The 27,617-nt window shown below is 50.6% G+C and overlaps 2 protein-coding genes and 1 long non-coding RNA gene across 5 annotated transcripts; 2 read left to right on the forward strand and 1 right to left on the reverse strand.

The window, feature by feature from the left end:
- Positions 1-360: 360 nt before the first annotated feature.
- LOC110091560 (H-2 class II histocompatibility antigen, E-S beta chain-like) lies at positions 361-27,617 on the forward strand. 3 transcript variants are annotated; one of them, XM_078387339.1, is made up of 6 exons: positions 361-522; positions 2,184-2,453; positions 24,473-24,757; positions 24,910-25,020; positions 25,258-25,284; positions 26,414-27,617. In XM_078387339.1, the coding sequence occupies exons 1-6, from the start codon at positions 420-422 to the stop codon at positions 26,428-26,430; spliced, it is 813 nt and encodes a 270-aa protein (XP_078243465.1). In that variant the 5' UTR covers positions 361-419; the 3' UTR covers positions 26,431-27,617. The 3 variants fall into 3 exon arrangements, with proteins under 3 accessions (XP_078243465.1, XP_078243464.1, XP_078243466.1); XM_078387338.1 differs by lacking the exons at positions 361-522; positions 2,184-2,453 and adding exons at positions 16,530-16,748; positions 20,276-20,575; XM_078387340.1 differs by lacking the exons at positions 361-522; positions 2,184-2,453; positions 25,258-25,284 and adding exons at positions 16,530-16,748; positions 20,276-20,575.
- LOC144587331 (uncharacterized) lies at positions 5,732-8,709 on the forward strand. Its single transcript, XR_013542491.1, has 3 exons — positions 5,732-6,073; positions 6,706-8,647; positions 8,695-8,709. It is a non-coding gene; the product is annotated as an uncharacterized LOC144587331 (long non-coding RNA).
- LOC140703836 (RLA class II histocompatibility antigen, DP alpha-1 chain-like) lies at positions 11,797-15,731 on the reverse strand. The gene is made up of 5 exons (XM_078387354.1): positions 15,543-15,731; positions 14,688-14,942; positions 13,832-14,113; positions 12,958-13,099; positions 11,797-12,393 (listed from the first exon to the last, which is right to left on the reverse strand). Exons 1-5 carry the CDS (start codon positions 15,619-15,621, stop codon positions 12,390-12,392), a joined length of 762 nt encoding a protein of 253 aa, XP_078243480.1. The 5' UTR covers positions 15,622-15,731; the 3' UTR covers positions 11,797-12,389.

Below are 27,617 nucleotides of genomic sequence, written 5' to 3' on the forward strand. Positions count from 1 at the left end.
AGGACCCCCTTGTGTGCTTGTGTCCAGAATTGAAGGCCCCTGGAGAGGAGTTTTATTTCTCTCCAACGGGGTAGTAGGGTGCTACTAAGATACCCGGACTGAAATAAGGAGAACCCCCTCCTCAACGAGGGAAGAGCCCCTCCCCCAGCGCGGTGTCTCGGGGGTGTGGTGCCCCTCCCCCACAACCTTACCTGCCCCTCCCTCCCTGTCGCGCGGAGAGACTCTGTCCAGACCGGGACGTTCTCTGGCCATCCCTGCCTGACGACCGATGACGCCTTCCCGGACTCCAAAGCTGATTGGTTTCCCAGGGTCGGTGCCTCGGCAGGAGTTTCTCCTTTAGATCTGAGTCAAAAAGCCTCAGTGCCGTCGCGGGGCTGTCGCTGCTCCTCTCCTGGCCCTGGCGCTAGAGAGAGAGAGAGATGGGGTCTGTGTTGGTCTTGCGGTTCCTGCTTGTGGCGCGGATGATGGGGGTGGTAGTCCCGGTCTTCCCTCCAGAGGCGGAGAGCGCAGAGAAGCCCTCAGGTTGGGAAACGACCCCTCCCAGAGAAACCTGGCCCGACAAACCCCCCACCCACCCCATGCAAAGGGGTTGGCAAAGGGGGCAGAGCGTGGGGGGGGGGGAAGACGATGGTTGGAGCCCAGATCCAGCGGTGTCGAGAGAAAGGCAGCGGTGGGGTGGGGGGAGGAACGAGAAAGGCTGAAAGACCTGCCTTGGCGTGGGGTTGGGATGGGGGGGGGGGGCTGGCAAGGCTTTGAGACGCGCAACAAAGCAAGAGAAGCCGTTCAAAATCAAGGAAGTAACTTTTAGTGACATGATAAACTGCCATGTGATATGAAAATAAGTAGAGGCCAAATGAAAAATAATGATTTTAAGAAAATATGGAATGTATTTTTAGAACATGTGAGTGAGGGGGTTTACACCGAGGGAAGAAACAATGAAATTTTGGAGTGAAAATGGATGGAATGAAGTGTAATGCTAATCCTGAAGGTGATGGGTGCACATGGGTAAATGTACTGTTTTATTTATTTATTTATTTATTGGACTTATATACCGCCCCATAGCGCTACAAGCACTCTCCGGGCGGTTTACAATTTTAATTATACAGGCTACACATTGCCCCCCCAGCAAGCTGGGTACTCATTTTACCGACCTCGGAAGGATGGAAGGCTGAGTCAACCTTGAGCCGGCTACCTGGGATTTGAACCCCAGGTCGTGAGCACAGTTTTAGCTGCAGTACAGCGTTTTAACCACTGCGCCATGAGGCTCTTTTGTATTTTATAGGTTTTCTTCTGTAGTAGTAGGTGTATTTTGTATTCTTTTAATAATAAAAAAAGGAAAAAAAGTTATATTCAGGGCGGAAGAGGCGATGCATCAAAAGGAGAGCGAGGAAGGAAGTCACACGCGATGGTCGAGTGAAGGAGGAGAAGCAGCAGAATAAAAAGCTCTCCAACGGGGATTAAAACCCGTTCTTGAGAACCAGGCGCCCTGCCCTTTCAAGCATGGAGCGAGATCCACCGGAGATTTCCTGGCTGAAATGTTCCGTTTTTAATTTAATATCGCGCGGGAGGGGAGGGAGAGGGGCTCCGTTAGGAAATGCCTTGATTGATTAGGGGCGAACGGCAGCCCTGTTCTTCCGAGGCACTTCAACTCGCCATAATACGGTGCAACCACCAGAAGGCAATTAAAAAAATAAAAAAATAAAATCGCGGTTCAATCCGGAACGGCAACAGGCCTCGAAGATGCAGCTGCTACTTAGTTGAACAGAACTCGCACCCAGAGCAGAGAACGAATAACCCTCCGATCTCTTGATCTCTCTCTCATTCACTTGCTCCATCCATCAAGCGAAGGGAACCTCCTTATTTTCTCTCCCAACCTCCCCCGCCCCCTCCACCGTGATGGAATTTGTAGCCGATAAGGACTCCCTTCTGCTGCTTCCTCGCTTTTTTAAAAAAAAGCGTTGTTAGTGTTTTAGTAGCTTTTCCATCGGAGGGGGCGTCTTGGGAGGGGCTCTTCCAGGGTGACGATTCTCCCCCCACACGCCAAAGTGGGGGGACGGGACCCGGTGCCTGTGCAAGGGGAGGGGAGGGCCAAGGGCAGGAGCCCCTCCCCTCCCACTTTCTCTCTTCCTCACTTCCCCCCCCCCCTCTGTCCTTCATCCCCCCCCCCGCCCCCCCATCTGCAGAGCATTTCCTGTACCAGTCGAAGTTCGACTGCCTCTACCTGAACGGGACGGAGCGGATACGCTACACCTTTCGGGACATTTACGACCGGCAGGAGTTCGTCCGCTTCGACAGCGACCGCGGGGAGTTCGAGGCCGTCACGCCGCTTGGGGAGCCCATCGCCCGCGACTGGAACACCCGGAAGGACCTCCTGGAGGACAGGCGGGCGGACGTGGAGGGCTTCTGCCGGCACAACTACGCGATCTTCGAGCCCTTCGCCCGGTCCCGTCAGGGTAAGTCCTGGAGGGGTCGTGACAGGAGGGGCGCTTGGCTCTGCCAGGACAGACTGACCCCACTGGAGGAAAGCAGAGGCCCTGCCCGGCTGTGGCCGGAGGAACAACCTCAGGCGATGCCCCCCCCCCCAGTTGGCAATGGCTAGATTCAACCAGAGGCTTCCTTTTCTCCTGTGTCCCTCTTTGGTTTCCACTCAGGAGCAGAGGATGGGCGCTTCTGGGGCCTGGTCTGCCTGAGGGTGCCAAATGACCCGGCCGGACTTGGGTGCACCTTTCTTAGTTGTTTTTCCCCTGGCTTTCAGGCACTGACACCTTTCGTGATGTGGAGAGGCGTGTAGGGCCCAATTCAGATGGTTGTGTTCAGTGCTGAGAAATTGAGCTTCACAGTTCCGATTTGCACGGTCTACCAGTGTTTTGATTATGCCTCTCTTTTTTTTTGTCGTGGGTGGTGGTTGGAGTTTTTGTGTAGGTACCGTTCTGTGTGGGTGGGTTTTCTGTAGACCTTGTGTCCCAACCATCTAAACCATCTCTAAACCATCTCAATAGCATCCACCCAAATGTACAATTCACAATGGAAAAAGACATCAACGGACAACTCCCTTTCTTAGATGTCATGGTACATACACAAAACTGACCTCCTATTGTGACACAAGGTCTACAGAAAACCCACCTACCTACACAAAAACTCCAACCACCACCCACAACAAAAAAGAGACATAAAACACTGGTAGACCATGCAAACTGAAACTGTGAAGCTCAGTTTCTCAGCACTGAACTCAATCATCTGAATTGGGCCCTGCAGACAAATGGCTATTCCAAGAATGAAATCACAAGAGCCATCAAACCAAGAAAACAACACTAAACTGAAGAGGAAAAACAGCCACCTACAAATAAAAGATTTCTGCCATACATCAAAGGGGTCACGGACCGCATGAGCAAACTGTTGAAAAACACAACCTACAAACAGTATTCAGGCCCACCACAAAAATACAACAAATGTTACGGTCAGCAAAGGACAGAAATGGACCCCCTCACCACTGCAGGAGTATACTGGATACCTTGCAGTTGTGGCCAGGTATATACTGGAACCACAAAACAAAACATCCACACCAGAATCAGAGAACACGAGAGACACTGCAGACTAAAACAACTGAAAAAATTGGCAGTAGCTGAACATGCCCTGAAACAAGCTGGACATGAAATTCTATTTCAAAACACAAAAGTACTGGCAACACCAGCAATCATTATGTTAGACTGCATACGGAAGTCATTGAAATCCACAAACATCAGCAGAGCTTCAATAAAAAAGAAGACAATCTAAAACTCAACAAAGCCTGGCTCCCATCACTGAAAAATACAGCCTGCAAAAGGTCAACAAACTCTATCCAGCCACAAGGACCAGTGATCACTGCACACAAAAGACCAGCTAATGACGCCCATCACTCACAGTGACAGATCCTCTCTCCCCCTTACCACAACAATACACCCACAACAAAAAACATGATGATCACCATAATAACCCAATAACCTGAAAAGGACAAAAGCTCCCTGTAGAGATCCGCCTGGCTCCAACACTTTTGGCTTTTAGGGGACAGGCAAAGACCTTTCTGTTTAGCCAGCATTTTAATTAAATAGTATTCTTCAGCTGGCCATATGAGTAGCAGGATTTATTAATGTTTTAATGACTATTTTTAATATAGGATATTGCCTATTTTAATGGTTTTAATATTTTTTAAAGTTTTACCATTGCTGTACGCCGCTCAGAGACCACTGGTAATGGTGCGGCTTTAAAAAAAATCTTGTAAATAAATAAATAAAATATATACAGTACTCAACTATCCCACAAACTGCACAAGAGCACAGGCAGAGTTCTGACTCCTGTCCTTTGAAGATGCTGGCCACAGAGGCTGGCAAAACGTTAGGAAGAAAAACCCTCAGAACATGGCCATACAGCCTGAAAAACGTACAACAACCTTTCTGAAAGTCTTTTTCTGTTTATGCCGCTAACATGCGGTTTTGCATTTCTGGAATCGTATTGCCCCTGTTTCTGATGTTGTTACATGCTCTGTTGAGGGGCTTGCTTTGTGTGAACATAAATGACAGCCTAGGGCAGGTGATGTGCGAAAGTCTCCTTCCCTTGGAGGGTTTACACCCCCTTTCCCTTCTTCCTCCATTTCTTACTGACTCCTCTTACACCTTCTTCTTCCATACCTCCAGTTGAGCCCAAGGTGAAAATCTCCCCCTCCAGCTATGATTCCTCCTCTCACCACACTTTGCTGATTTGCAACGTGGCCGGATTCTGGCCCTCACAAATTGAAATCACGTGGTTCCGAAATGGGAAGGAGGAAGACGAGGCCCGAGTGTTCACCACGGACCTGATCCGCAACGGGGACTGGACCTTCCAGATGGCGGTGATGCTGGAGGCCCAGCCGGAGCGGGGAGACGTCTATGCCTGCCAGGTGGAGCACGCCAGCTTCCCGGAGCCCGTCACCGTCCAGTGGGGTAAGAGATGATCTGAAGCTCACTCACTTGTGCGCCAGCACTGATCTCCTTTCTCGGTGTCATCTGGGTCCTGGAGGGGGGAAAGAAGGGTGGATGCTGAGGCTGAGCCTGGCCCCCCATCTGACCCCCCAACGTCTTCTCTCTCTGCAGAGCCACAGTCAGAGTCAGCCAGGAGCAAGATGTGGACAGGGGTGGCTGGCATTGTGCTGGGGCTGGTCTTTCTGGCTCCCGGCCTCGTCCTCTACCTGAAGAATAAGAAAGGTGAGGAGGGGGCTTTGCTTAGGGTTAATCCTGGGCCTGATTCAGAAGGACCGAACTTTCTGAATTCACATGCCTAACTTCCACTAGCCACAAACTTGAGTATCAAGGGACCACTTGAATTCATTATTCATAATTGTCAGCCCTGATCAAGTGCCTGCATTTCCAGGAAGTGACTGAGGGCTATGTGGAGGCTTCCAAACATTTCCTAATTGTGTCCTCAATGTGAACTTTTTTATTTTGCCTCTTGTGTTGCTGGGAAGGCTTTGGGGATGTTGTAGGGGTTGGGACTTGGGGTGGGGACTCTCCTAAAACTGAGCCCATCCTTTTTGTCTTCTCCAGGACAAAGAGTCATTCCTCAGCCACCAGGTAACTCCACCTTTCTCTTGTTTTTTAAAGCTGGAAGTAGCATTTTGGGTGTGAAAATGGAGAGACCACATCAACGCCCCCCCCCCCAGATGTCCCTCCCCCCCACCAGATGGGTTTCCAGGGTCTTCCAAATGCAGGTCTCCCATTCTGGAGAGAGTCGGGTGGCTCTCCTCACCTGGGCCAGGGGAGGCTATAAGGGGTCAAAGTGGGCTCTCTAAAGCCCTTCTGAAAGACCCTCGCCTTCTTCCCCTGCTTCCTTCTCAGGAATTACATTGGAAGCTGACAAGATCAATCACCAGAGACAAAAACCTTAAAGCGTGTCCAGGTCCCTTCCTCAGTGTTTTTCTCCTGATCGCCAGAAGGTGGAGCCACTGCTGGTGGTTCAGACCTCCCCTTAGTCTGTTTTACCCCCATTTGTCCAGGTGGAGGATCTCCATCTGAGTTGCCCTCTGTGTTGCCCTCCATCAAGTGGGAACTTCTCAGCCTGCTTGGTAATTAATGTCTGGCCTGGGGGAATGCCCAGAAGTGTCTTGGTCACCCCTCTCAAAGAACCCCAACCCCCCAATCCAGGTGTCATGCACAGAACCAGCTGATAAGAGGTGCCTTGAGTGTCCCAACTTTTGACTGGCAGCTGGGAAATGACAGGCGTCTCCAGGGCTCTCTTCCTCCTCTTCCTCTTCCTCCCAGGGAGGTGGGGAGGGGGCCCTTTCCAGAGAGGTTGCCCCCTCTTTGGGTCCAAATGCCAAGTCCACGTCTTTGGTATCAAGTCCGGGTCCCAAGCCCCAAATCTGAGTTTCTATTGAAAACAAACTTTGTTCCCCAGAAAAAAAAGAGAGAGCGGTGGGTGGTTTCCAAGTTAATTAGCCAGATCTGATGATACCGATGCTGGGAACACCTGAGATTTTGTTGAAAAATCTCTGTAACACAATATTTTTGGTTAGAATTGGCAGGGAAAGGGAAGCTGCTTGTGTAATGAAAAAGTCCACCTTCAGTGCTTTATAAGAAGAGGATCCCATGAACCTTAAGGGTTTGATCTCTTTCTCTCTTCTTGCCGCCTTCTCTCTCTCTCTCTCTCTCTCTCTCTCTCTCTCTCTCTCTCTCTCTCTCTCCTCTCCATGTTTAGTTGCGCTCCTGCATTAGACCTCCCGGCCTTCCTGAGATCCCACCACGGAGCTGAGCTTGTATCTCTCCTCCACTGCCTGCCTTTCCTTGCTTGGATGGTGAAGCTTTGGAGAAAGAACAGCCCAGATACAGGGATCTCCTACTCATTCTCTCCCCCCCCCTTGGGTAGGGGGAGTGCAAGAGGAAGAAGAAGGAAACCAGGCCCATTTCTTGATCTTGTTGAGCCATGCCTGTGTCCACTGAAGCTCCGCACATGTCCTGCATGTGATGGCCATGGGATCCCCATGCATTTCCCTGGTGGGGCTTGACCCGTCCGCTAAGATCAGGTGAAAGCATCTTTTAATTTTAAAATGCAGGCTCCTTTTGGACAAAGGCTTGGTCACTACTAGCAATCCATGGTCTGTCTTTAAATAATAAATAATAATGGTCAATTATTGACCTCAACAGATGGGAAAACTTGACATCTGAGCATTCAGCATGGAGGCAGGCGGTGCATCACGGCCTTTCCCATTTTGAAGAGATCCTTGCCCAGCAGGCCGAGGCAAAGAGGCAGTCCCGAAAGCAGCAAAATCAGGGAGCTGGACAGGGGACAGATTGTATTTGTCTTCAGTGTGGAAGGGATGGTCACTCTTGAATTGGCCTTCTCAGCCACACTAGACGCTGTTCCAAGTCCTCCATTCAGAGAACGTTACCATAGTCTCTCGAGACTGAAGGATGCCTAATCCTAACTCAAATAGTCAATTCAATTTGTAAAGTAGAGCAATACAGAGCCACATTGGCCCCATGACCTCAGCTCTTCCCCCTCCTGTGTAACTAGTCCAAGATCTAAAAAGCATTTTTTCTCCTGTCTTCTTTTGCAAAAGCCTGAAGCTCTTCTTCATCAAAGATGGGACATTTGTAATAAACGGGAGTCCAGGACTAGCTGAAACTTGATATACATGCTTTTCAACTAGTAAATATTGCCTTAAATATTGTTGGCTCTCTAATATTTAAGCTAGAGCTGATGACACTGAATATTCATAGGGATCCTTTGAAAACCTCTGGACCTTGGACCTGGGTCCAAATAGAATCTGAGATTTGACACTGAAGTTTACTTTCAATATTCCCAATGAGGAATAAAACCTGCTGGTGACATAATCTCTCTCTTATAGCAGGTTCACTGATTCAGTGTGACAAGAACTTCCTCAGAAGAGACTTCAGCCTTTCTGCTGTTCCAGAATTAGCACTGATTAGGATGATGATCCTTTCTCTTGGGGAGGTGAAGGGAGCCAAACTGGGGGAGGTGCCTTCACAAGCTGCCTAGAAAGGGCCCGGCTCCTTGACTCCAGGGTGATCCTGGTAGACGTCCCAGCTACAGAGCTGTGAAGGCCACGGTCTGACCTTGGGCATTTCCCCCTCGTTCAGGCTGAGGCTTCTCACAAGGTGTTTTTGAGGATGAAGTCTTTCTTTGTTTCTGGTTAAAAGGAGGGAGGGGGGTTTAGAGGGAAATTTGTCAGGGAACATCTGGCCTCCTCCCAGTCCCTCTGGATGGGGTCAGATGAACTGGGATCCAGATGTTGCCCCTGCAGGACAGATGTTAGTGCATCTCCAGCTCTCGCTTTCCTGGAGGAGACAGACATGCATTTAGAGACTGATTCTTACATACTGTCCCCTTTCTGACTATATTTCCTTCTCAGTGATTTATTAATATTGTAAATTTGCAAGTGTTTTTCTGAAAAAATAAATCTTCTCATTGTGCTTCCTAATGGATCTCCTTGAATTATTCACACCTCTTTATAAAAATTTGGATGGGATCTCTGGCTTCTGGCTTTCTCTGTTCCAGCGTCCCTTGATCTCTCTCCATTGGTTTTTTTACTTGTGTCCTTCTGAAGAGCCAAGCAAACCTTTGAGGAAGGAGCAAAGATGATCTGAAGGTCAAGGGGATGGTTTTAACCTAGGTAAAGGTAAAGGTAAAGGTAAAGGTAAAGGTAAAGGTAAAGGTAAAGTAAAGGTAAAGGTTTCCCTAGACAATTTTTTGTCCAGTCGTGTTTGACTCTAGGGGGCGGTGCTCATCCCCGTTTCCAAGCCATAGAGTCAGCATTTTTGTCCGAAGACAATCTTCCGTGGTCACATGGCCAGTGCGACTTTGACACGGAACGCTGTTACCTTCCCACCGAGGTGGTCCCTATTTATCTACTTGCATTTGCATGCTTTCGAACCACTAGGTTGGCGGGAGTTGGGACAAGCGACGGGCACTCATTCCGTCGCGTGGATTCAATCTTATGACTGCTGGTCTTCTGACCCTGCAGCACAGGCTTCTGCGGTTTAGCCCACAGCGCCAACACGGCCCTCATTTTAACCTATCAAGCCCTAAATGGCTTGGGTCTAAGCTGTCTAAAAGACTGTGTCTCCCTCCATGAGTCTGCCCAGGTATTATGATCATTAGGGAAGGCCTTTCTCTTGGTCTCATCACCATCACAGGTATATTTGGTGGGGACACAGGAGAGGACTTTCTCTGCTGCTACTCCCAGACTGTGGAACTCCCTCCCACTGGAGGCTAGCCTGGCCCCATTCATTGCTGTCTTTTCCAAGCAGGCCAAGACCTTTCTCTTCAGGCCAGCTTTTTCTTAAGTACTGAAGGTCTGAGAGGATTTTTGAAAAAATGGATGGTTGTGTTTTAAAATGTCTTTTCAGTATTTGTTTTCTTTGCCATTGATTTTATTTACCATTTTCGCCAGTGTGGGTTTTTATACAGTTGCTTAGTTCTTTTTAAATATTTGTATACTTACTGTTTTTAGCTTTTAAATATTGTGTTTTTAATGCTGTAAGCTGCTTCAGGTCTCCTTAATGGGGGGGGGGAGGGAGCAGGAAGGGGATTGGAGTCATATTCTTTTCCCCCCGCAACTTGGAAGCGACTTCTCTCCCCCCCCCCATCAAGAACCCCTCTGTCTGGGGGCGGCACCATCTGCAGCCCACGGGTGGAGCGGGTATAGAAGACTGCGTTTGGGGTAAGAAACAGAAGCGCGGGGTCGAGGGGGTTAAGACTCTCTTGGCAAAACTGCCCCTCCCGTCCGACCCACGCGCACCCACCCAAAGGAAGGGGGGTCGGGGGGGGTCCTGCGAGGAAGGGAAGAGATTTGGCTGTCTGCCAACGCAGATCCGTCCCCTGCTAGAATTTTTCGAACTGTGACTGGGAGAAGCGCTGGGACCCCTAAACCCGCAGGATCTCCGAGGCCACGAAACGAAAAGCTACATATCCTTTGATCTGTCTAGAGCCAGAGGTTGGACTCGATGGCCTTAAAGGCCCCCTTCCCGACCCAATGGTGGTAAGATTCTCAGTTTTACTTTCACTTCTGTGTTCCCGTGAAGGAGCAGGAGTCTGTCTGAAGGGACCCTTTGGCGAACCCCGGCAGGGGAGGAAGGGAGCCCCCCCCCCCCGCTTGCTTTGTTCAATTCCTGCCTCTCTGCCAAAAGATGAAGGGGGGGGGGGGTCTCAAAAGAAGGCCAACAGACATTCTCACCCCTTTTCCAAGGGCCGTGGAGAGACATTTATTTCTCTCCGGGACGTTTGGCAACCTTCAGCCTGAAAGTGAGAAAGAGGCACCCCCGCAACTGGAAACGCCTCCCCCCCCGCCTTGTTCCTCGTTTGTTGCTTTTACACGACCGGAGGGTTTGCCGCCTGAGCCTCCTTCGTTCTCCTCTCCCCCCCTTTCACGGCTAAGCGACCGGCCATTCAAAGAAGCGCAAAGGCATACTTGGGGGGCTGGGGGAGGGCAGCTGCCTCGGTCCCTTTTTTGAGGGTGTAGGAAAGAGAAGCGGCTTTCTTTTGCTCCCTCCTGAGCGCCGTTCCTCTCTTGGATCGGGCCCAGCTTCCCCGTTTCAGTTCCACCAACGCTGAAGGCAGCCTCTTGCGTGGGGAAGCGAAACCTGAGCACACAAACACACACACACAACCGCCCCCGCTTTGGCTCCCCCCCCCCGCTGCTACTGGCCGAGAGAGGGAGACCTGAAGGAAGAGAAGCAGGTGGGGGCCGGGCAGAAGGGCCCCCCCCCCAGCCTTTGGGCCCAGAGGTTCTGCTCGTAACACCCCCCCAAAGAGCGGGAAGCGGGACTGCCTAGAACCCTCTGCAGGAAGGTTTCCCATAGGTGCCTAGGGGCAGTTCCCCTTTTTGGGGGGAGATTCACAGGCTGGTAGAGGGGTCTCTGGCTCTGATTCTACGGAGCCCCCCTCTCCTCCCATCCCGCAAAAGTCAGTCTATGGCGCTTTACCCACAGGGAATATCTCACAAGGACAGGTAGGAATCTGCCCATCTCCACCTACATACAGAGCGGACTAGAACTCCCTGCCGGTAGAAGCCTAGCCGGTCAGTCGTGCTCTCATAAATGCCTTTGGCTCTCATGTACGGCGGAGGTCTTGGCTGCCCCTCCGGCCTTGCTTTCTTTCCCCCCCTCCTTGTCTCTCTGGAGGAAGGATCAGCCCCGGGGACTTTCCCTGCCAGGCTGGTTGTCACACCCGATGGAGGCAGGAGACTTTCCTGGCCTGGAAATTTGAGCTGAGCCAATCGCAGTCTCTGAATTTTTCCTCGTCATCAGTTGCCAAGCAGGGACGGTAAACGTTTGCAGCCAACCTGTCTTGGTCTATTCATCCATGGCTGTGACAGCTTAAAAATGGTCCTGAGGTCGGGGCTTCCTCTGGAGATTTGCGGGGAGGGGAGAAACCCAAACACTCCCTTTCTGATGTCCCACGTTTCTTGCTCAAATTGTTTGCTCTGGATTTTGGGTTTCCTGAAACCAAAGGCTTTTTGCCACTTAAGGGGAGGATTTTAAAAATCAATGTGATTGATCAGTTTATCAATCAATCAAATTAAAGGCCATTTACTATGTCGGAGGGATTCAAGGCCATAAATTACAAAACAAAAAGGTTCTTTTACCACCAGGAAAAGCCCTCAGAGTGACTCATCCTGTCCCAGATTTATGCTGTTCACTCCTCTATTAAATAACATCGTAAATATATAACAATTTAATGTCTCTGGTTCAGATGGAGCTGTTTCCTTTTTATGTGGAAATTAAACACACCTGCACCTGAAGTGAAGATCAAAGCCAACAAACAAACTTTCAAGAAATGTAAATTTTATTTAGCTGATAGAACAAGGCAAAAAAGGCAGGATTGGTATAATACCAAGGCTATGTGAAATTCTAGCATAGACGGAAGACCTTTAACCCTTTCTGACTTCCCAGGGATGGACAGACCTAACCTTGAGTGTGGTGTCTGTCGGGTGGCAGACTAAAACACAGGAGGAGAAGGGCAGGTTTAATGACAAAAGAAACTCATCATATACTTGAAGGAGACTATATTAAACAAAACATTTCAAATGGAGGAAGACTCTGTCCAGCAGCTGAAGAGGGAAAGAATAGATTTCTGGAAGGAGAGGCCAAAGGGCAGGCTTAAGACCCAGTTTCTCTGCAACAGGTGATCAGGTTCTTACGAAGAGGAAAGAGCCACGAAAGAGCCAAGATTCAGGTGAGGGTCTCCACCATCCTGGGAAGGGAAGGACCACTTTCTGTCTGCAAATCACCAGACCTCTGAATCGGCAACTGCCTGCGGATCAGAGCAGGGAATTCCCTGCAAGCGAAAAGAAGAGGCTGTTTCTGGGGCCTGGCAGGAAAGGGACCTGCAGGGAGAGGAGGTGGCCCTTCAGGCTTTGCTTATCTGGAAAAGAAAAAGAGAGGAAAGGGTTAGAAGGGCCTCCCCATACGGGAGCAAGGCGTGCCTTTTGCACGCCTTTTGGAAAAACATACACAAACACCCCTTAAAGAGAGAATTAGGTCTGTCCCACTCTTTGCACTGGCCCCACAGCTGCCCTTAGCTCAGCGCCCCCTGCTTGATTGTGGGCCCCAGAAGCCCTTATAATTTCTCTCCAAGAACACAAAGCTCCAACATTCACACCTTTGAGTTCAACAAAATGCACAGGGCCGTTTTCTAGACCATGTGGAGGGAGCTGAAAGGGCCTTCCTTCCCATTGGAAAAACCCGCCAGAAGGGCCTCTCTTCCTGGCATAAGGAGGACCAAAGAGAAAAGGGCTTTGAGTAACCCTTTCCTTCTCCTGGTTGTGAGCATAAGGCTGAGACCTGGGAATTCTTTCAGGGAAGATGATGCCCATCTGTGTCCCTCCCCTGAGCAGAAACAGGCTTTGAGCAGTAGAGTTGCATTGACTCTGGGTTTTGGGCTTCCCACTCCCGGAACAGCTGCTGGATTGAAGGAGGGTTGACTCACATGCCGCCACGGTCCTGATTCATCTTCCTGGCCTTGAAGAAGAGGACGGGACCCGCGATGACGCCCAGGATGCCGAGGGTCAAGCCCAGGCCACAGAGCAGGTTCTCGGGCGTCTCAGAGGCAGGAGGGGGCACCTTGGGGTCTGGGAAAGGGGAAGGCAAGGCAGGGGTAAGAGATGAGTGTGAGTGTGGGTGTCGGTGTCTGTGTGTATGTCTGCCTAAACTCCCTTTCTCTTCTTCTGACCCAGGAAAGACCTTCCATCATTCATCTGGGACGGTGAGATTTCCAGACAGAAGGAAATGAGTGGGCCCAGAATTCAGCCCCTTTGGGCCATTCCACCTTTTCCTTAACCCTCTCATCTCCTCATGACAATCAAAAGTCACTTATTGGAGGAGGAGAAGGGGGTATCCTAAGAGAAATAGCCATTCATCAAGCCCAGAAGATGGTTCAGTTGGAGATGGTAGGAGACCTCTTAAAACCTGAGATTATGAGAAAATATAGATTTTCATCCTTTTTTTTTTTTTTTTTTTTTGACGCTCTCAAGCTCATCAGGTATGGAACGATCAATGAGGGTCTCGCCCTCCATTAAGGAGCAAAGAAGCAACTACAAAAGCACCTGAAAGCATTTCAGAAATCAAAATAATGCCCAGAGTTGAACAGGCTGGAAAATGGAGGAATGATCTTATTGGCCTGTAACCTGGATGGGAAACAGTCAGATTATAATTGAGAAAGAAATCCCATCACTCTGGCAATGTAATTATCCTACCAACCAATAAAGATCTCTTTAATGATCATCAACTGCCCAGGAATGGTCTCCTTCTCCGTTCTGCTTTTGTGAGTTCTCAAGTTCCAAGGAGGCCCCAATCCTGCTTACTCCAGAGGCGGGTCAGGCTCCCCTGGAGGCCCCAGTGGTCCACCTGGCAGGCGTAGACGTCCCCGTCTTGTGGGACGAAGGCCAGGTAGGAGAACTTGCGGAACGTGTAGTCCACGCTGGAGAGGAAGCCCGTCTCCTGCACGCCCTCCGAGGCCACCTGCCCGTTCTTCAGCCAGGTGATGTTCAGCACTGGGGGGGAGAACTTGTCCACGAAGCAGATGAGCACGTTGGGGTCCCCCAGCTCCACTGGGTCCTTGGGGTACACAGTAGCTGAAGGAGCCACTGAGAAAGATGGACACAATCAGTCACCCATTTTTTCGGGGGTCCAAAACCTCCTTCCTCCCCTCCTCTTCCTCCCCATTTGAAGGGTCCCTGGTCAGAACCTCTGGTGTCTCAGAGGCGACCAACCTATGAAACACCCTGGGGACAGGGCTCCCTCAGATCCTGCGCCCTGGATTCAGTGGATATATTCTATTATTTACAAAGGAATGGCCTTTAGGCTGGATTTTGCCGATTACGCTGAGAGTGAGGAAGGTTCTTGGCCCCCTGCTTCAAAACCCAGAGATGGAAGTGGAACAGCACCATAATGATGGTGAAAGGGGGGGGGCTTCCTTCTTCCTGTCCCCATGCTGGACTCCCACCAGCCTCTGAAGGGGTTCAGGTCCCACCATGATTGAAGGCGATGGGGGGGGGAGAGACTAAAGGGTGGGGGAGAGACAAAAGTCAGCCAATTCCCTCCCTCTGAACAGGCACCTCTGAGGGATGGGGGAGGTCAAGGGGGCTGCAGGGTGGGGATAGGATGTCCAGCTGAAGTGGGGCAAGGGGGCTACTCCCCACTTCCACCCCCACCCCCTACCGTTCTGGGCCCGGGTCTGGTTGCTGCGCTTCCTCATGATCTCCAGGTTGTTCTTCATGACGGCCAGGTTGCCCAGCGCCCCCTGGACCTCGAAGCTCATGTGCTTGGCGAAGTAGGGCAGCCTCCAGACGTTCTCCTTCTGGGCCCAATCCACGTGGAAGATCTCCTCCTCGTCGAAGCTCTGGAGGAATTCGCCCGACTCTGGCCCCGAAGGGAGGCTCTCCTGGAAGAAGTCCAGCTCCACCTCCTTATGGACTGGGGGGTGGCGGGGGGGGAGAGAGAGGTGGAGGAGAGGGGCAGAAGCCGGGCAGGGAAGGAGGAGAAGAGGAGGAGGGTGAGCATGACGGAGGCCCTGGCAGCCTCCCATCGGAGGAGAGGGGTCCCGCCGCCCCCTCCGGGCCCCAGAAATGCCCGGGAGGAGCCAGAGGGCGCCCCCCCCCCGGCAGCTGCGAGGGAAAAGATAGGTCGCTCCCTCCCACCCGGCATAGGGGGTCACCTCCCCTTTTCCCTGTCTCGTTTCCACCCCCGACCCCCGACCCATGCCGCCCCTGGAGGTTTCTGCCTTCTAAGGCTCCCTAAGCCGCCTTGGTTCCCCCCGCGTCGAAGGAAGGCGGCCCACAAGGGCCGTGATCCCGATTCAGAACCGGGACTTTTTCCTCGCCCTCACCCTTCGTCCGGCGGGGCTTTCCCTCCCCAGCTACCCAGTTGGGAAAGCTTTGTCTGGGGCAGAGTGCTGGGGCTGGGACGGGGGGGGGTCCTTCTGGGGGTCCCACGAGGTTCCCTCCCCTCCCTTCTTACCCGGAGAGCGGAGACCCTCCTCCCCCTTTTCTTCTCCCCCACCCCCGCGTTTCTCACCTTTCACCGCCGTGGCAGCGGGCAGGGCGAGCAGGAGCCCCCCGAGGGCCAAGAGAAAGGCTTCTCCGCCGGCTGCCATGCCTGTCCCCGCTCCCCCCACGGCACGCAAGACCGACGGGACCTTCCTCCGAGCAGGCGCGGCGGGAAGACTGGCGGAGGCGTCGGAGAGAGCGAAGAGGGGGAGACGGGGCTCTCCGTCGGGTGGGGAGGAGTTGGACCACTTGGGGGAGAGGAATGGGTGGGACCACCGCCACCTCGGCCAATGAAAAAAGCCCCCCTCTATGACCAGCCTGTTGCCAGGAGAGGCTCCCTCGGGCAGGAGTCTCACCGGGAGATGGGCGGGAGAGGAGACACCGCCGAGGCAGGGAGACCCGAAAGAGGAAGCGGGGAAGGAAGGGGGGGTTGTATGGCACAGGGGAGGGAGAATGTGTCTCTGGGCCAAGAAGAAGACACTTGAACCCGGAGCTGTGAATTGGACACACGAGGCCCATTTTGGAGCTTGCCTTAAAGGAGGATCCTGGCCCACCTTGACTGGCCACGGATCTGGACGTTTCCCTGCTTCTTCTCCATGACCTCCCAAACCCCCCTCCCTCTGTAATGGCCAAAGTGACCGAAAGTCCCGCGCAGTGGAAAGCTAGCCTCTCAGGGCGGGCGATCTGAGTGATCTAATAAAAGGACCCCTCAACCCTCCCCCCCCTTTCTCCTCTTCTCTCTCCGGGTGTCCTCTAAATGTGGGATCCATCTGAGCAATCTCTGGGCCCTCCAAAGGCAAAGTTCCCGAATGGGGGGGGATAAGAAACACCCTCGGCCTCCCCCCTCCCTCCAGGCTCCGAGCGCTTCTCTCCTTCTCCTTCTCCTGCTCCCCCTTCCCCCCCTGCTTGTCCCGTAGAGACGTTTCCCGGACTCCTCTTCCTGGCGACTGATGACGCCCCAATGGACTCTGAGGGCTGATTGGTCCCTCTCGCACTCCCTAGGGCGGAGGGGGCGGGGCTAAGAGCTCTTTTTCTCGCCCTGGGAATAGGAAAGGGTCCCGCAGAGTCTCAGCCCGGATTCGGGGGACGAAGAGGATCCCCGGAGCTTGCTTCCCTTTTTTCCTTCGCCGCCGAGGAGGCATGGGGTCCGCGAGGAGGGGCTTGGGCGGCCTCCTTGTGGCGGGGATGATGGGCATGGTAGTCCTGACGGCAGAGAGCGCGGCGGAGCCCCCAGGTGAGCCCATACCTCCTCCGGGGTGGGAGGGGGAGGGGTGAGAGCGGAGGGGGCAGGAAGGGCTCGGGGGGGCTCCCGGGGGGAAAGGGTCTCCCCTTCTTCGGCCCCTCTTTCACGGGAGACTCTTCCCCCCCCCCCCCGACTTCCCCGCCGCCTGCCCGGTCGGGACTTCTTCTGGACTTCCCTGCCTGGCGACTGATGACGCCCCCTCGGCTCTGAGGGCCGATTGGTCGCTTGAGTGGAAGGGACGCGGCGTGGACCCCGGGAGCCCTTTCTCTCTAGGGGGTCTGCACTGAAAAGTCTGGCCCTGGGGGGCGAAGGGTCGCCGGGGGTCCCTCCCTTTTCCCGCCGCCGAAGGGTTTCTGGAATGTCGCTTTGGAGTCCTGCTTGTGGCGGGGATGATGGGAGAGCCTGGCCGAGTCTCCAGGCGAGCGGTTTCCCCCCTCCTGGCTGGGGGGGAGAGCGCTAGGGAAGTGAGAGCTGCTGGGGGGGGAGCACCTGGGTCATGGCGGACGATGGCCCCCTCCGTGGAGGCAAAGCATGGAAGGCCAGGGTCGCCCAGTATCCGCCCCGGGGCTGCTCCGCTCTCTGAGGTGAATGGGAAGCCGGATTCCTCAACGGGCTTACTTCCGTGTAACGGCTCGGCGGGCTTGGACCGCTCGGCTGGGCTCCTGCGCCTTGCCAGTTCTCTCTGCCTTGCCCGATCAAAGCAAAGCAAAGCAAAGCAAAGCAAAGCAAAGCAAAGCAAAGCAAAGCAATAAGATTATATACCGCCTCATACCACTCAAAGCCATTTCTAGGCGGTTTTACAATTTAATTATGCAGGAAACACCTTGGCCCTCCCCCCCCCCAACCCTAGGTAACTGGTTACTCCTTTCACTGACCTCGGGAAAAGGCTTGAGCCGGGGACTGAACCGGGGGGGGGGGAGAGGTGAGCAGAGTTTTGCTGCCATAAAGCAGATGAACCCCAACACATGCCCCATTTTCGTCATTTCGTGCTTGTCCTGCATCTGGAGCCCCTAAACTAAATGGATCGTGACCCCAGACAAGGGGGAGGCCCCCCCTTCTAGAAATCTGGAAGCCCGGAAGGTCCAGGAGGTGCCTTTCGGGGGAGCTGGCTGGGCGGCTTCTGTGGTTTTGCACCTTTGACCGTGGGCTGAGAGTCTTGGGACTGCGAAACCCGGCCTTCCTTTGAGCCCGCTCGAAAGGTCTGGGTTTGGCCTGCGCTGGACGGGGAGAACTGGACAGTCTGGTGACCCCCCCCCGCAGTGGCAGACCCGGAGCCCTCCCCCCCACACACCCAGAGAGAGAGTTTTATCCGTGTGTTCAGAATAGCTTTGGTCCTCTGGGACAGGATCCATGGCGAGTCCCTTCTTCAGGCTGCGATGTCACCTGCTCTTCTCGCAGACGTGATCGCTGTCAAAAATGCTGTTTTAAGAATTAAGAGAAGCCGCCATGAGGGTGAAAGGGGGCCTTTGTGATTGAAGTCTGCACCAGAGAAAGCGGCCATGGTTTCTGGGGCCATCGAACATCGGAGTAAGGATCGCTCAGCCCTTTAAAAAACGCCTTTAACGTTTGATGTTTGAACGATTGTGATGAAGGAGGGCCGTCCGGTTGAAAAGCCAGGCTGGCCGAGAAGGAGGCTTTCAAAAGAGGAATAGCGAGAAACCCACCTGCTTCAGTTGCAGGAGAAATTTTAGTATCGTTTGAAGAGATGTTGGAGTACTAAGTTCATGTATTGAGGGAGGATAAGCTTGATATTTCTCTCTTGATAAAGCAACAGCGGCAGCCCACCCCCCCACCCCCCAGTCCTTGGAAGAATGGTCTTTAACAAAACCGGTCCCTGGCATTAAAAAAGTTGGGGACCACTGATCTAGTCCACCTTCTTGGATCTCACAGCGGCCCCTCCAGATGCCTCTGGGAGCACCGGAGACAACAAGATCCCTGTCTCCTAATCTCTCTCCCCTGCATCTGGCATTTGGAGGTCCCTTCCTTTGAAGCCTAGAGATTCTACATCCCCATCATGGCTGGTCACCTGCGATAGACTTTTTCTCCAGAAATCTGTCCAAATTCCCTTGTCAAGGCCTCTAGGCCAGATGCCATCACCACAATCCTGTGGCAGGGAGTTCCACAGGGTCAAGAATGATATTCTTTTTTCTGTTCTCATTCTCCTAACACTCCCTTGGAGTGGATGTCCCCTGGTTCTGCTATTGGATAATGCCACGGATGAGGCAGTCACCCCTATATTACTGGTGCCGCATCTGCTCTGTCTTGCTTTCAATTCCCTCTCGTTCACTGTATGAAGAGAAAAGGAGGAAACAGGTAAAGGAGACCTCCTGTCCAGGGCATTGTGAACACGTCTCCTACTTAGGGTTTCCCTCTGCTTGCCCATGAGCAGAACGTGGGACACTTCTCGTTGGTCCTTGAAGCAAACATGTCTATGCCTGGTTTTCCACATCTGTCTCTCAGCCTCTGGAATGCTCTGGGATGTGATAGCTCCCACTTGTGTGTCCTTGTGAGTGTTTCACTTAGAACATCTCCTTAGTTGTTCTCTCCCTTCATGTGGATTGCTCTTTGAAACATTGAGCTTTAAACCACATCCTTCCTAGATTTGACCTGTTAGATAAAGTAGATTTAAAGACCTTCTCTCCCCCTCCCTTCTTTCTTCATGGAATAAAATAGTATTGGCTGTTGCTATCTGAACCACTTTTCCAAATTTCCAAGTGATTTCAGAGCCTTGAAGGCGACCAGCAATTCTAGGAAGCTGATGTGGTGAATTCTTTCCACATGGCATGAATTGGCCTGTAGAGACAATGAGCACCTCAACCCATTTTGCTGGTATCGCTCACAGTCATACTTGTTGTTTGCAACTGTTTCAATAGTACAGTGGTGCCTCGCTAGACGATGATAATTCCTACTGAAATCGCTGTTTAGCGAAATTGTCTAGCGAAAAGCATTTCCCCATTGGAATGCATTGAAACCTGTTTAATGCGTTTCAATGGGGAAGAATCGTCGTTGTCTAGCGAAGATCAGCCATAGGAAAGCCGCTTTGCGAACTGCCGATCAGCTGTTTAAAATCGCTGTCTTGCGAAGCTTAGGTCCTGAAAACACGTTTTGTGAGCTCGGAGGGAGCTATCAAAATCGTCCCCCTTCACTAGTAAAAAAGGATTTTGTTACTCTGAGAGGAGAAAAGGATCTCCATAATGTGGCGGGGCTTGTAAAAAAAGGGGGGGCTGAGGGAACGTGTGAATGGAACACGTGGGTCGAGGCGAAGGAGAAAAGGCGCCGGACTTAAGTTCCAGAAGTTCCGCCTTTATGCACCTGCGTATGAATCGAGCTGAAGAAAGCCCCTCCCTGGACGACCTGCTCACTCCGTGCCCCTCCCTTTTCCCCTCCCCTCCCCCTCCCTCTCTCCTTCTTCCTCGGTTGTGTGCGGGGGGGGGGGAGAGGGAAGAGGCACAGGGTGGGGCCTCCCCTTCCCTCCTGGCGACCCCCCCCATCTCTCTTCTCTCCCGCCATCCCCCCAGCGCATTTCCTGTACCAGTGGACCGCCGAGTGCTACTTCCAGTCCAACGGGAGCGAGGCCGGATCGGGGCCGCCTTCTCCTCCGCGGGTGCGCTACCTCGAGCGCTACTTCTACGACCGGCAGGAGTTCGTCCGCTTCGACAGCGACCGCGGGGAGTTCGAGGCCGTCTCGACCCTCGGGGAGCCCGACGCCCAATCCTGGAACAGCCGGAGGGAGATCCTGGAGGACGAGCGGAGCGCCGCGGATTCCTTCTGCCGCCCCAACTACGAGATGGATGAGCCCTTCGCCCGAGAGCGTCGCGGTGAGTCCCGAGGAGGCGGCTGGTGGTGGAGGGGCGAGAAGAGCTTCTCTTGATGGGGGGTGGAGGACGGGAGGGAAGGACGGGTCGGGCAGAAGCCGCCAGGAGGGGGCTGGAGGGTTTGGGGGATGGCGGGGTGGGAGGGGGCGCCAAAGTCTCTGGCGCTGACCAGGGCCTCTGGGGGGGGGAGCTCCAGGCCAAGGAGGGTCGCTTGCCGGGCCGGAGGTGCCCGCGAACTTTGGCGGGGTGGGGGGGGCTGCCGGGACCCTTCCCCCTCAATAAGCCCCGTGCAGAGTCTCTCTCCCCCCCCCCCAAAGACGGGCTGTCTAATTCTCAAGCAATAGTGATCGGAGAGGGTTTTAGAAGGAAGGGGTTTTAAAGATGTATGGAGGGAATTGCAGGAGAAAAGAGAAGAGGACCACATTTCACTTCTGATAGATTGAAAAGCTATTCCAGGAGAGACACCAAGCATTGGTGTCAAAGGACTCTTTATCTCGAATGGTAAAAACCGATGTCAAGACCAGGACGATTTCAGATCCTGCCATGGAAACTGTGGGAATCGGTCTGGCACATAATTATAAAGAAGAAGAGCAAAAGAGAGGAGACCTGGATCTATTTTAAAATACAATGGTTATAGAAAACTGGACAGGGAATTAAAGGAAATACAGCAGATGAAGGAAAAGGGAGGCAGCTGCATAAATATAATTTGGGAGACTATGGTGAAATTAGAGGAAGAAATTAAGGATCTCAAAAAAAAAAGATATATAAAGGAAAATAGGTTGATGGAAATGATGGGTAAAAGGAAAGAGTTGTGAAATCCAGAGATAAAGAAATTTAATAAATTTATCAAGAGAATTTGTTTGAAAATAGTAATGAGAAATTGAAAGTGTTGTCTAAGGCCACTCAAACTAAAAAAAAGCAAATCAAAATATAATGGGTGGAATAGGGAAGGAGAAGGGTGGGTTGCGTAAGACAATGAAAGGAAATTCAATAATTTTTCAGAATTTTATACACTGGGAAAAATACATCATTACAGGAGATCCACAGTATATAAATATGTATATATATATAAAACTATGTATCAAATGATGAAATCAAAGAGGAGGAGGGACCAATGGCAGAAGATGAGATCCAAGCAGCACTAAATAGACTGAAAGTGGGAAAATATTATAAAATTTTTCAGCACTTAGTGGTTCCAAACACGAAAATACGATTCAAGTAAATATTACATGGAGAAGAAATACAACCTTCATGGCAACGATCTATCCTAATTTTAATACTGAAGCCAAATAAAGACTCTACCGATCATTATAGGCCAATATCACTGATCTATCAAGATGCAAAAATATTCCCAGGATTCTTGGCAAGCGGAATGAGTAGATTTGTAGCTAAATATGTGAAAAAGGATCAGTGTGGTGTCATAGGAGGAAAGCAAATATCAAATTTAGTAAGGAGAGGTTTAAGTATCAACTATTATATAAATAAAAATAAATTAAAAGCCGATGTATTAGCACTAGATATTTATAAAACTTTTCATTGTAAGGAACAGCCGATTTTAAAGGTATTAATTTGCACTCATTTGGACTCATTTCACACACTAGCAAGGTTATGTTCAAAATCCTCCAAGGCTGGCTTCAGCAGTATGTGGACCGAGAACTCCCAGAAGTACAAGCTGGATTTAGAAGGGGCAGAGGAAGCAAATTGGGGCAGATCAAATTGCTAACATGCGCTGGATTACGGAGAAAGCCAGAGAGTTCCAGAAACACATCTACTTCTGCTTCATTGACTATGCAAAAGCCTTTGACTGTGTGGACCACAGCAAACTATGGCAAGTCCTTAAAGAAATGGGAGTGCCTGACCACCTTATATATCCCCTGAGAAATCTATATGTGGGACAGAAGCAACAGTTAGAACTGGATATGGAACAACTGATTGATTGAAAATTGGGAAAGGAGTACGACAAGGCTGTATATTGTCCCCCTGCTTATTTAACTCATATGCAGAATACATCATGTGAAAGGCTGGACCGGATGAATAACAAGCCGGAATTAAGATGACCGGAAGAAATATCAGCAACCTGACATATGCAGATGATACCACTCTAGTGGCAGAAAATTAGGAGGAATTAAAGAACCTCTTAATGAGGGTGAAAGTGGAGAGTGCCAAATGTTGTCTGAAGCTGAACATCAAAAAACTAAGATCATGGCCACTGGTCCCATCACCTCCTGGCAAATAGAAGGGGAAGGTAAGGAGGCAATGACAGATTTTTCTTTCCTGGGCTCCATGATCACTGCAGATGGTGACAGCAGCCACGAAATTAAAAGACACCTGTTTCTTGGTAGGAAAGTAATGACAAACCTAGACAGCATCTTAAAAAGCAGAAACATCAATTTGGCGACAAAGGTCCGCATAGTCAAAGCTATGGTTTTTCCACTAGCGATGTATGGGAGTGAGAGCTGGACCATAAAGAAGGCTGACCGCTGAAGAATTGATGCTTTTCAATTGTGGTGGACTGCAAGGAGATCAAACCTGTCCATTCTGAAGGAAATCAACCCTGAGTGCTCACTGGAAGGACAGATCCTGAAGCTGAGGCTCCAATACTTTGGCCATCTCATGAGAAGAGAAGACTCCCTGGGATAGACCCACATGTTGGGAAAGTGTGACGGCAAGAGAAGGGGACGACAGAGGATGAGATGGATGGACAGTGTCACCGAAGCAACCAACATGAATTTGAATCAACTTCGGGAGGCAGTGGGCCTGGCATGCTCTGGTCCAGGGGGTCACGAGGTGTCAGACACGAGCTAACAACTAAAAAACAACAACAACAACAACAGATATTAATAGATGAAATGGGATTTGGAAAAACATGTAGAAATATAATTCATTATATTTGGGAAAGAAGGCAACAGTGTTGCGAAATGATGGTGTCATGAAGGTAATAAATCTAAACTGAGGAACAAGGCAAGGACGTACCTTCTCCCCCTCAATATGGTTTGCCTTAATAATGAAGGGACTGGCAAAGGTCATAAGAACAGATGATTTTTGGAGAGAAAACTAAAATCAGTTTCTTTGCAGATTTGGGAATTAAGTGGATGATGAATAAATTGGAAGAAATCAGAAATGATGTTAAACAATTATTCTAGAGAGGAAATACAAAAGATGAAGGACAAGTTATAATTCAAAGAGAGTGAATGTGCAAGATATTAGTATATAGACCTTATTAAACATATACAAGATCTGGAAAAAACATATTGGGAAAGAATAAAGAACAAAGTCAAAGACAAATGAGAGAAGTGTAAAAGATTGACATTATCCTGGTTTGACAGGATTTCACTTTGTAAAATAGAAATATTACCAAATTTTTAATATTTTGTTTTAGATTATTCCCCTTACGTTTTCAGAAATGAATTAAAAGAAATACAACAGATAAGAAATGAACAATGTTTTGGAGGGATGAAAGGTAGGATAAACAAAAATATGTGGTTTCTACCACAGAAAAGGAGCTATAAATGGGAAAATTAGAAGCATAAAATCAAAACTAAGGATCAAACCAGAGGTATTTTAGCAGAAGAAAACTTAAAATGGTTAAATTTGATACAGTTGAAAAAATGGTTGAAAGAAGGAAAAAAATTATACTAAAGCATAGGCAATGGAAAAAAGCTGAGAGAAGAGGCCCATCAGTTTGGAGAGTGAAAAATAATCTGAGAGGCAGATGTAGGAAAAATAGATGGAACAGAAGGGGTTTTTTTATAAGTCAGTTCCCTTCCGAGATGTGGGACCCGTGCTTGGAGGCCTCCAGGCCAACTTGGCCGACCCTCAACTCCATCTCCTGGTTCCCTCTTGTCCACCCGCAGGGTCTCCTGACTTCTCTCCCACCTTCTTTTTCTCCCTTCCCTCCAGTTCAGCCCAAGGTGAAAATCGCCCCCTCCAGCTACGACTCCTCCTCTCACCACACTTTGCTGATTTGCAATGTGGACGGATTCTGGCCCTCCCAAATTGAAATCAAGTGGTTCCGAAACGGGAAGGAGGAAGACGAGGCCCGAGTGTTCACCACGGACCTGATCCGGAACGGGGACTGGACCTTCCAGATGGCGGTGATGCTGGAGGCCCAGCCGGAACGAGGAGACGTCTACGCCTGCCAGGTGGAGCACGCCAGCTTCCCGGAGCCCGTCACCGTCCGGTGGGGTAAGAGAGGATCTGAAGCTCACTCACTTGTGCGCCAGCTCTGATCTCCTTTCTCAGCGTCACCTGGGTCTTAGTGGGGAGGGGAAGAGGGGTGGAGGCTGAGGCTGAACCTGCCCCCCCCATCTCATCCCAGACGTCTTCTCTCTCTGCAGAGCCACAGTCGGAGTCGGCCAGGAGCAAGATGTGGACAGGGGTGGCTGGCATTGTGCTGGGGCTGGTCTTTCTGGCTCCCGGCCTCGTCCTCTACCTGAAGAATAAGAAAGGTGAGGAGGGGGATTTGCTTAGGGTTAGTCCTGGGCCTGATTATTTGGAAGGACTGAACTTTCTGCGTTCACATATGTGACTTCTGCTACCCAGAGACTGAATGGCAAGTGACCATTTAAACCCATAGCCCTGATCAAGTGGGAGGGCTTTGAGGATGTTTTGGGGGGTGTTGTAGGAGTTGGGACTTGAGGTGGGGAACCCCTTAAAACTGAGCACCTCCTTTTTGTCTTTTCTAGGTCAAAGAGTTATTCCTCAACCACCAGGTAACTTCCCCTTTCTCTTGTCCTTTAAAGTTATAGGTGGCATTTTGGGTGTGAAAAGGGGGGAGACCCCATCACCTGCCCCTCCAGATGCCCCCCCCTTTCAGATGGGTTTCCAGAGTCTTCCAAAGGCGGGTCTCCCTTTCTAGAGAGAGTCAGACGGAGAGAGGGAGGTGGGGAGGGAGCCCTTTCCAGGGAGGTTGCCCACTCTTTGGGTCCAAATGCCAAGTCCATGTCTTTGGTACCAAGACAAGTTCCCAAGCTCAAAAATCCAAGTTCCTTTTAAAAATAAGCTCTCCTCCCCCCCCCCGAGAAAACGGAGGGGTGTGTGGCTTCCAAGTCATGAGTCAGGTCTCAGTCAAGTCCAACCTGACATCTCAGCATCCTGCGAAGGGAGGACCCTTCCTGCCCTCTTGCCTGGATAAGTCCCTTGGCAGGAGAGAGATGATCTGGTCTCCTGCCAAGGGACTCATCCTCTCCGGAAAACACTTCCCATCCCATAAATGTTGTGTCAATTATTTACATCTGGCCTAAACATGATATATTTACTCTTGACATGTGTTGTCAACAAGGAGCTTGCTAGGCTCATTTCCAAAACCGACTCAAAATCTTTGTCCCACCACAGTGCTTGTAAAGTGAAAGACAACGCTTTTTCCATATGTATTGTGTGTGTGTGTGTGTTTTTGTGCATGCATGCACGGAAAAATACTTCTCTTTCTCCTATATGTATTCACTAAAACATGTAAGGAATTATTTCCAGCATTTCCTGCCAAAAGACAACATACCTTTAAGTCAACACATTCTAATGCCTACGGCTAAATTATTTCAAATTAAAATGGACTGTTGTTTCTGCTCAGAGCCTGAAATTCCAAAAGGAGTCCCTTTTCCTCTGAGCGTTTCTTCCTTTTGAAAGGCTTATCACACATCCTCATGAAAGATGGGAGCTTTGTGACCTTAATGAGACCAGGAGGGACTAAAACTTGATGTCCTTGTTGTGTGTTTCAAAGGGATGAATCGGTCAATCTTTAGGACTTTCAGCGTAGAGGATTCAATGAACCTTAACTGTTTAATCTCTTTCTCTCTTTCTCTCTTCTTCCCTCCTTCTTTTTCTCTCTCTCTCTTCCATCTGCAGTGGCGCTCCTGCATTAGACCTCCCTGCCTTCCTGAGATCCCATCATAGAGCTGAGCTTTTATCTCTCCTCTTGCTGGCCTGCCTTTCCTCGCTGGAATGCTGGAAACTCTGGAAAAAGAGCAGCACAGATACAGAAACTGCCTGCTAATTTTTTTGTCCTCCACTCTTGGGCAGGGGAGATTTAGAGGAAGAAGGAAACCGGGCCTATTTCATGATCTTTTTCAGGTGTGTCTGTGACCACTGAACCTTCACCCATCTCCTGCCTGTGATGGCCATGGGATCTCCCTAGGTCTCCCTGATGGAGCTTGACCTGTCCCCTCAGACCAGGTGGAAACATCTTTTAATTTTAAAAGGCAGCCTCCTTTTAGACAGAGGCTTCGTCGTGATTAGCAATTCATTCCTCCTCCTGTGTCACTAATCCAAGGTCTCGAAAACTTTTTTCTACTAAAAGCTATCCATATTGATAGGGATCCTTTTAAAAAAAAACCTGGACTTGGGCACAACTGGAATCTGAGATTTAACACTGAAGTTTAATTTCAATATTCCTGATGAGGAATGAAAATGGCTGGTGACACAATCTCTCCTTTATAGCAGGTGCACTGATTCAGTGTACAAAAACAACTTACTCATAAGGGATTTCAACCTGTCTGCTTCTCCACCATTAGCAGTGATGATGATGCTGTTTCTTAGAGAGCTTGAGGGAACCAAGCTGGGGGAGGCATCTTCACAAACTACCCAGAAATGGTGCGGCTCCTTGACTCCACTGTTATCCTAGTAGAAGTCCCAGACCCAGAGCAGTGAAGGCCACAGGCTGACCTTAGGCATGTCCCTCTCAGTCAGGCTGAAGCTTCTCACAAGGTGGTTTTTAGGATGAAGTGCTTCTTTGTTTCTGGTTAAAAGGATGGAGGGGGGTTTAGAGGGGAATTTGTCAGGTAATGTCTGGCTTCCTCCCAGTCCCTCTGGATAAGGTCAGGTGAACCTGGGATCCAGAGGTTGCCCCTGCAGGACAGAGGTTGCTGCATCTCCAGCTCTCCCTTTCCTGGAGGAGACAGGCACACATTTAGAAACGAATGCTGGTGATTCCAATATACTGTACCTCCATTTCCGAGCCCCTGCTGACTATCCTTCTTTGTGATTTATTAATAATATTGTAAATTTGCAAATGCTTTTCTGAAAAATTAAATCTTCTCATTGTTCTTCATAA

Source organism: Pogona vitticeps, chromosome 2 (assembly GCF_051106095.1).
Source record: "Pogona vitticeps strain Pit_001003342236 chromosome 2, PviZW2.1, whole genome shotgun sequence".
Taxonomy (NCBI): Eukaryota; Metazoa; Chordata; class Lepidosauria; order Squamata; family Agamidae; genus Pogona; species Pogona vitticeps.

Coding starts and splice junctions, on each gene's coding strand:
- LOC110091560 (XM_078387338.1), top strand. CDS start 16,655: ATGGGGTCCGCGAGGAGGGGCTTGGGCGGCCTCCTTGTGGCGGGGATG. Junction 24,758..24,909: donor GCCCGTCACCGTCCGGTGGG/GTAAGAGAGGAT, acceptor CTCTCTCTGCAG/AGCCACAGTCGGAGTCGGCC. Junction 25,021..25,257: donor CTACCTGAAGAATAAGAAAG/GTGAGGAGGGGG, acceptor TGTCTTTTCTAG/GTCAAAGAGTTATTCCTCAA.
- LOC140703836 (XM_078387354.1), bottom strand. CDS start 15,621: ATGGCAGCCGGCGGAGAAGCCTTTCTCTTGGCCCTCGGGGGGCTCCTG. Junction 14,943..15,542: donor CGCTGCCACGGCGGTGAAAG/GTGAGAAACGCG, acceptor GCCACCCCCCAG/TCCATAAGGAGGTGGAGCTG. Junction 13,100..13,831: donor GAGCCTGACCCGCCTCTGGA/GTAAGCAGGATT, acceptor CCCCTTTCCCAG/ACCCCAAGGTGCCCCCTCCT.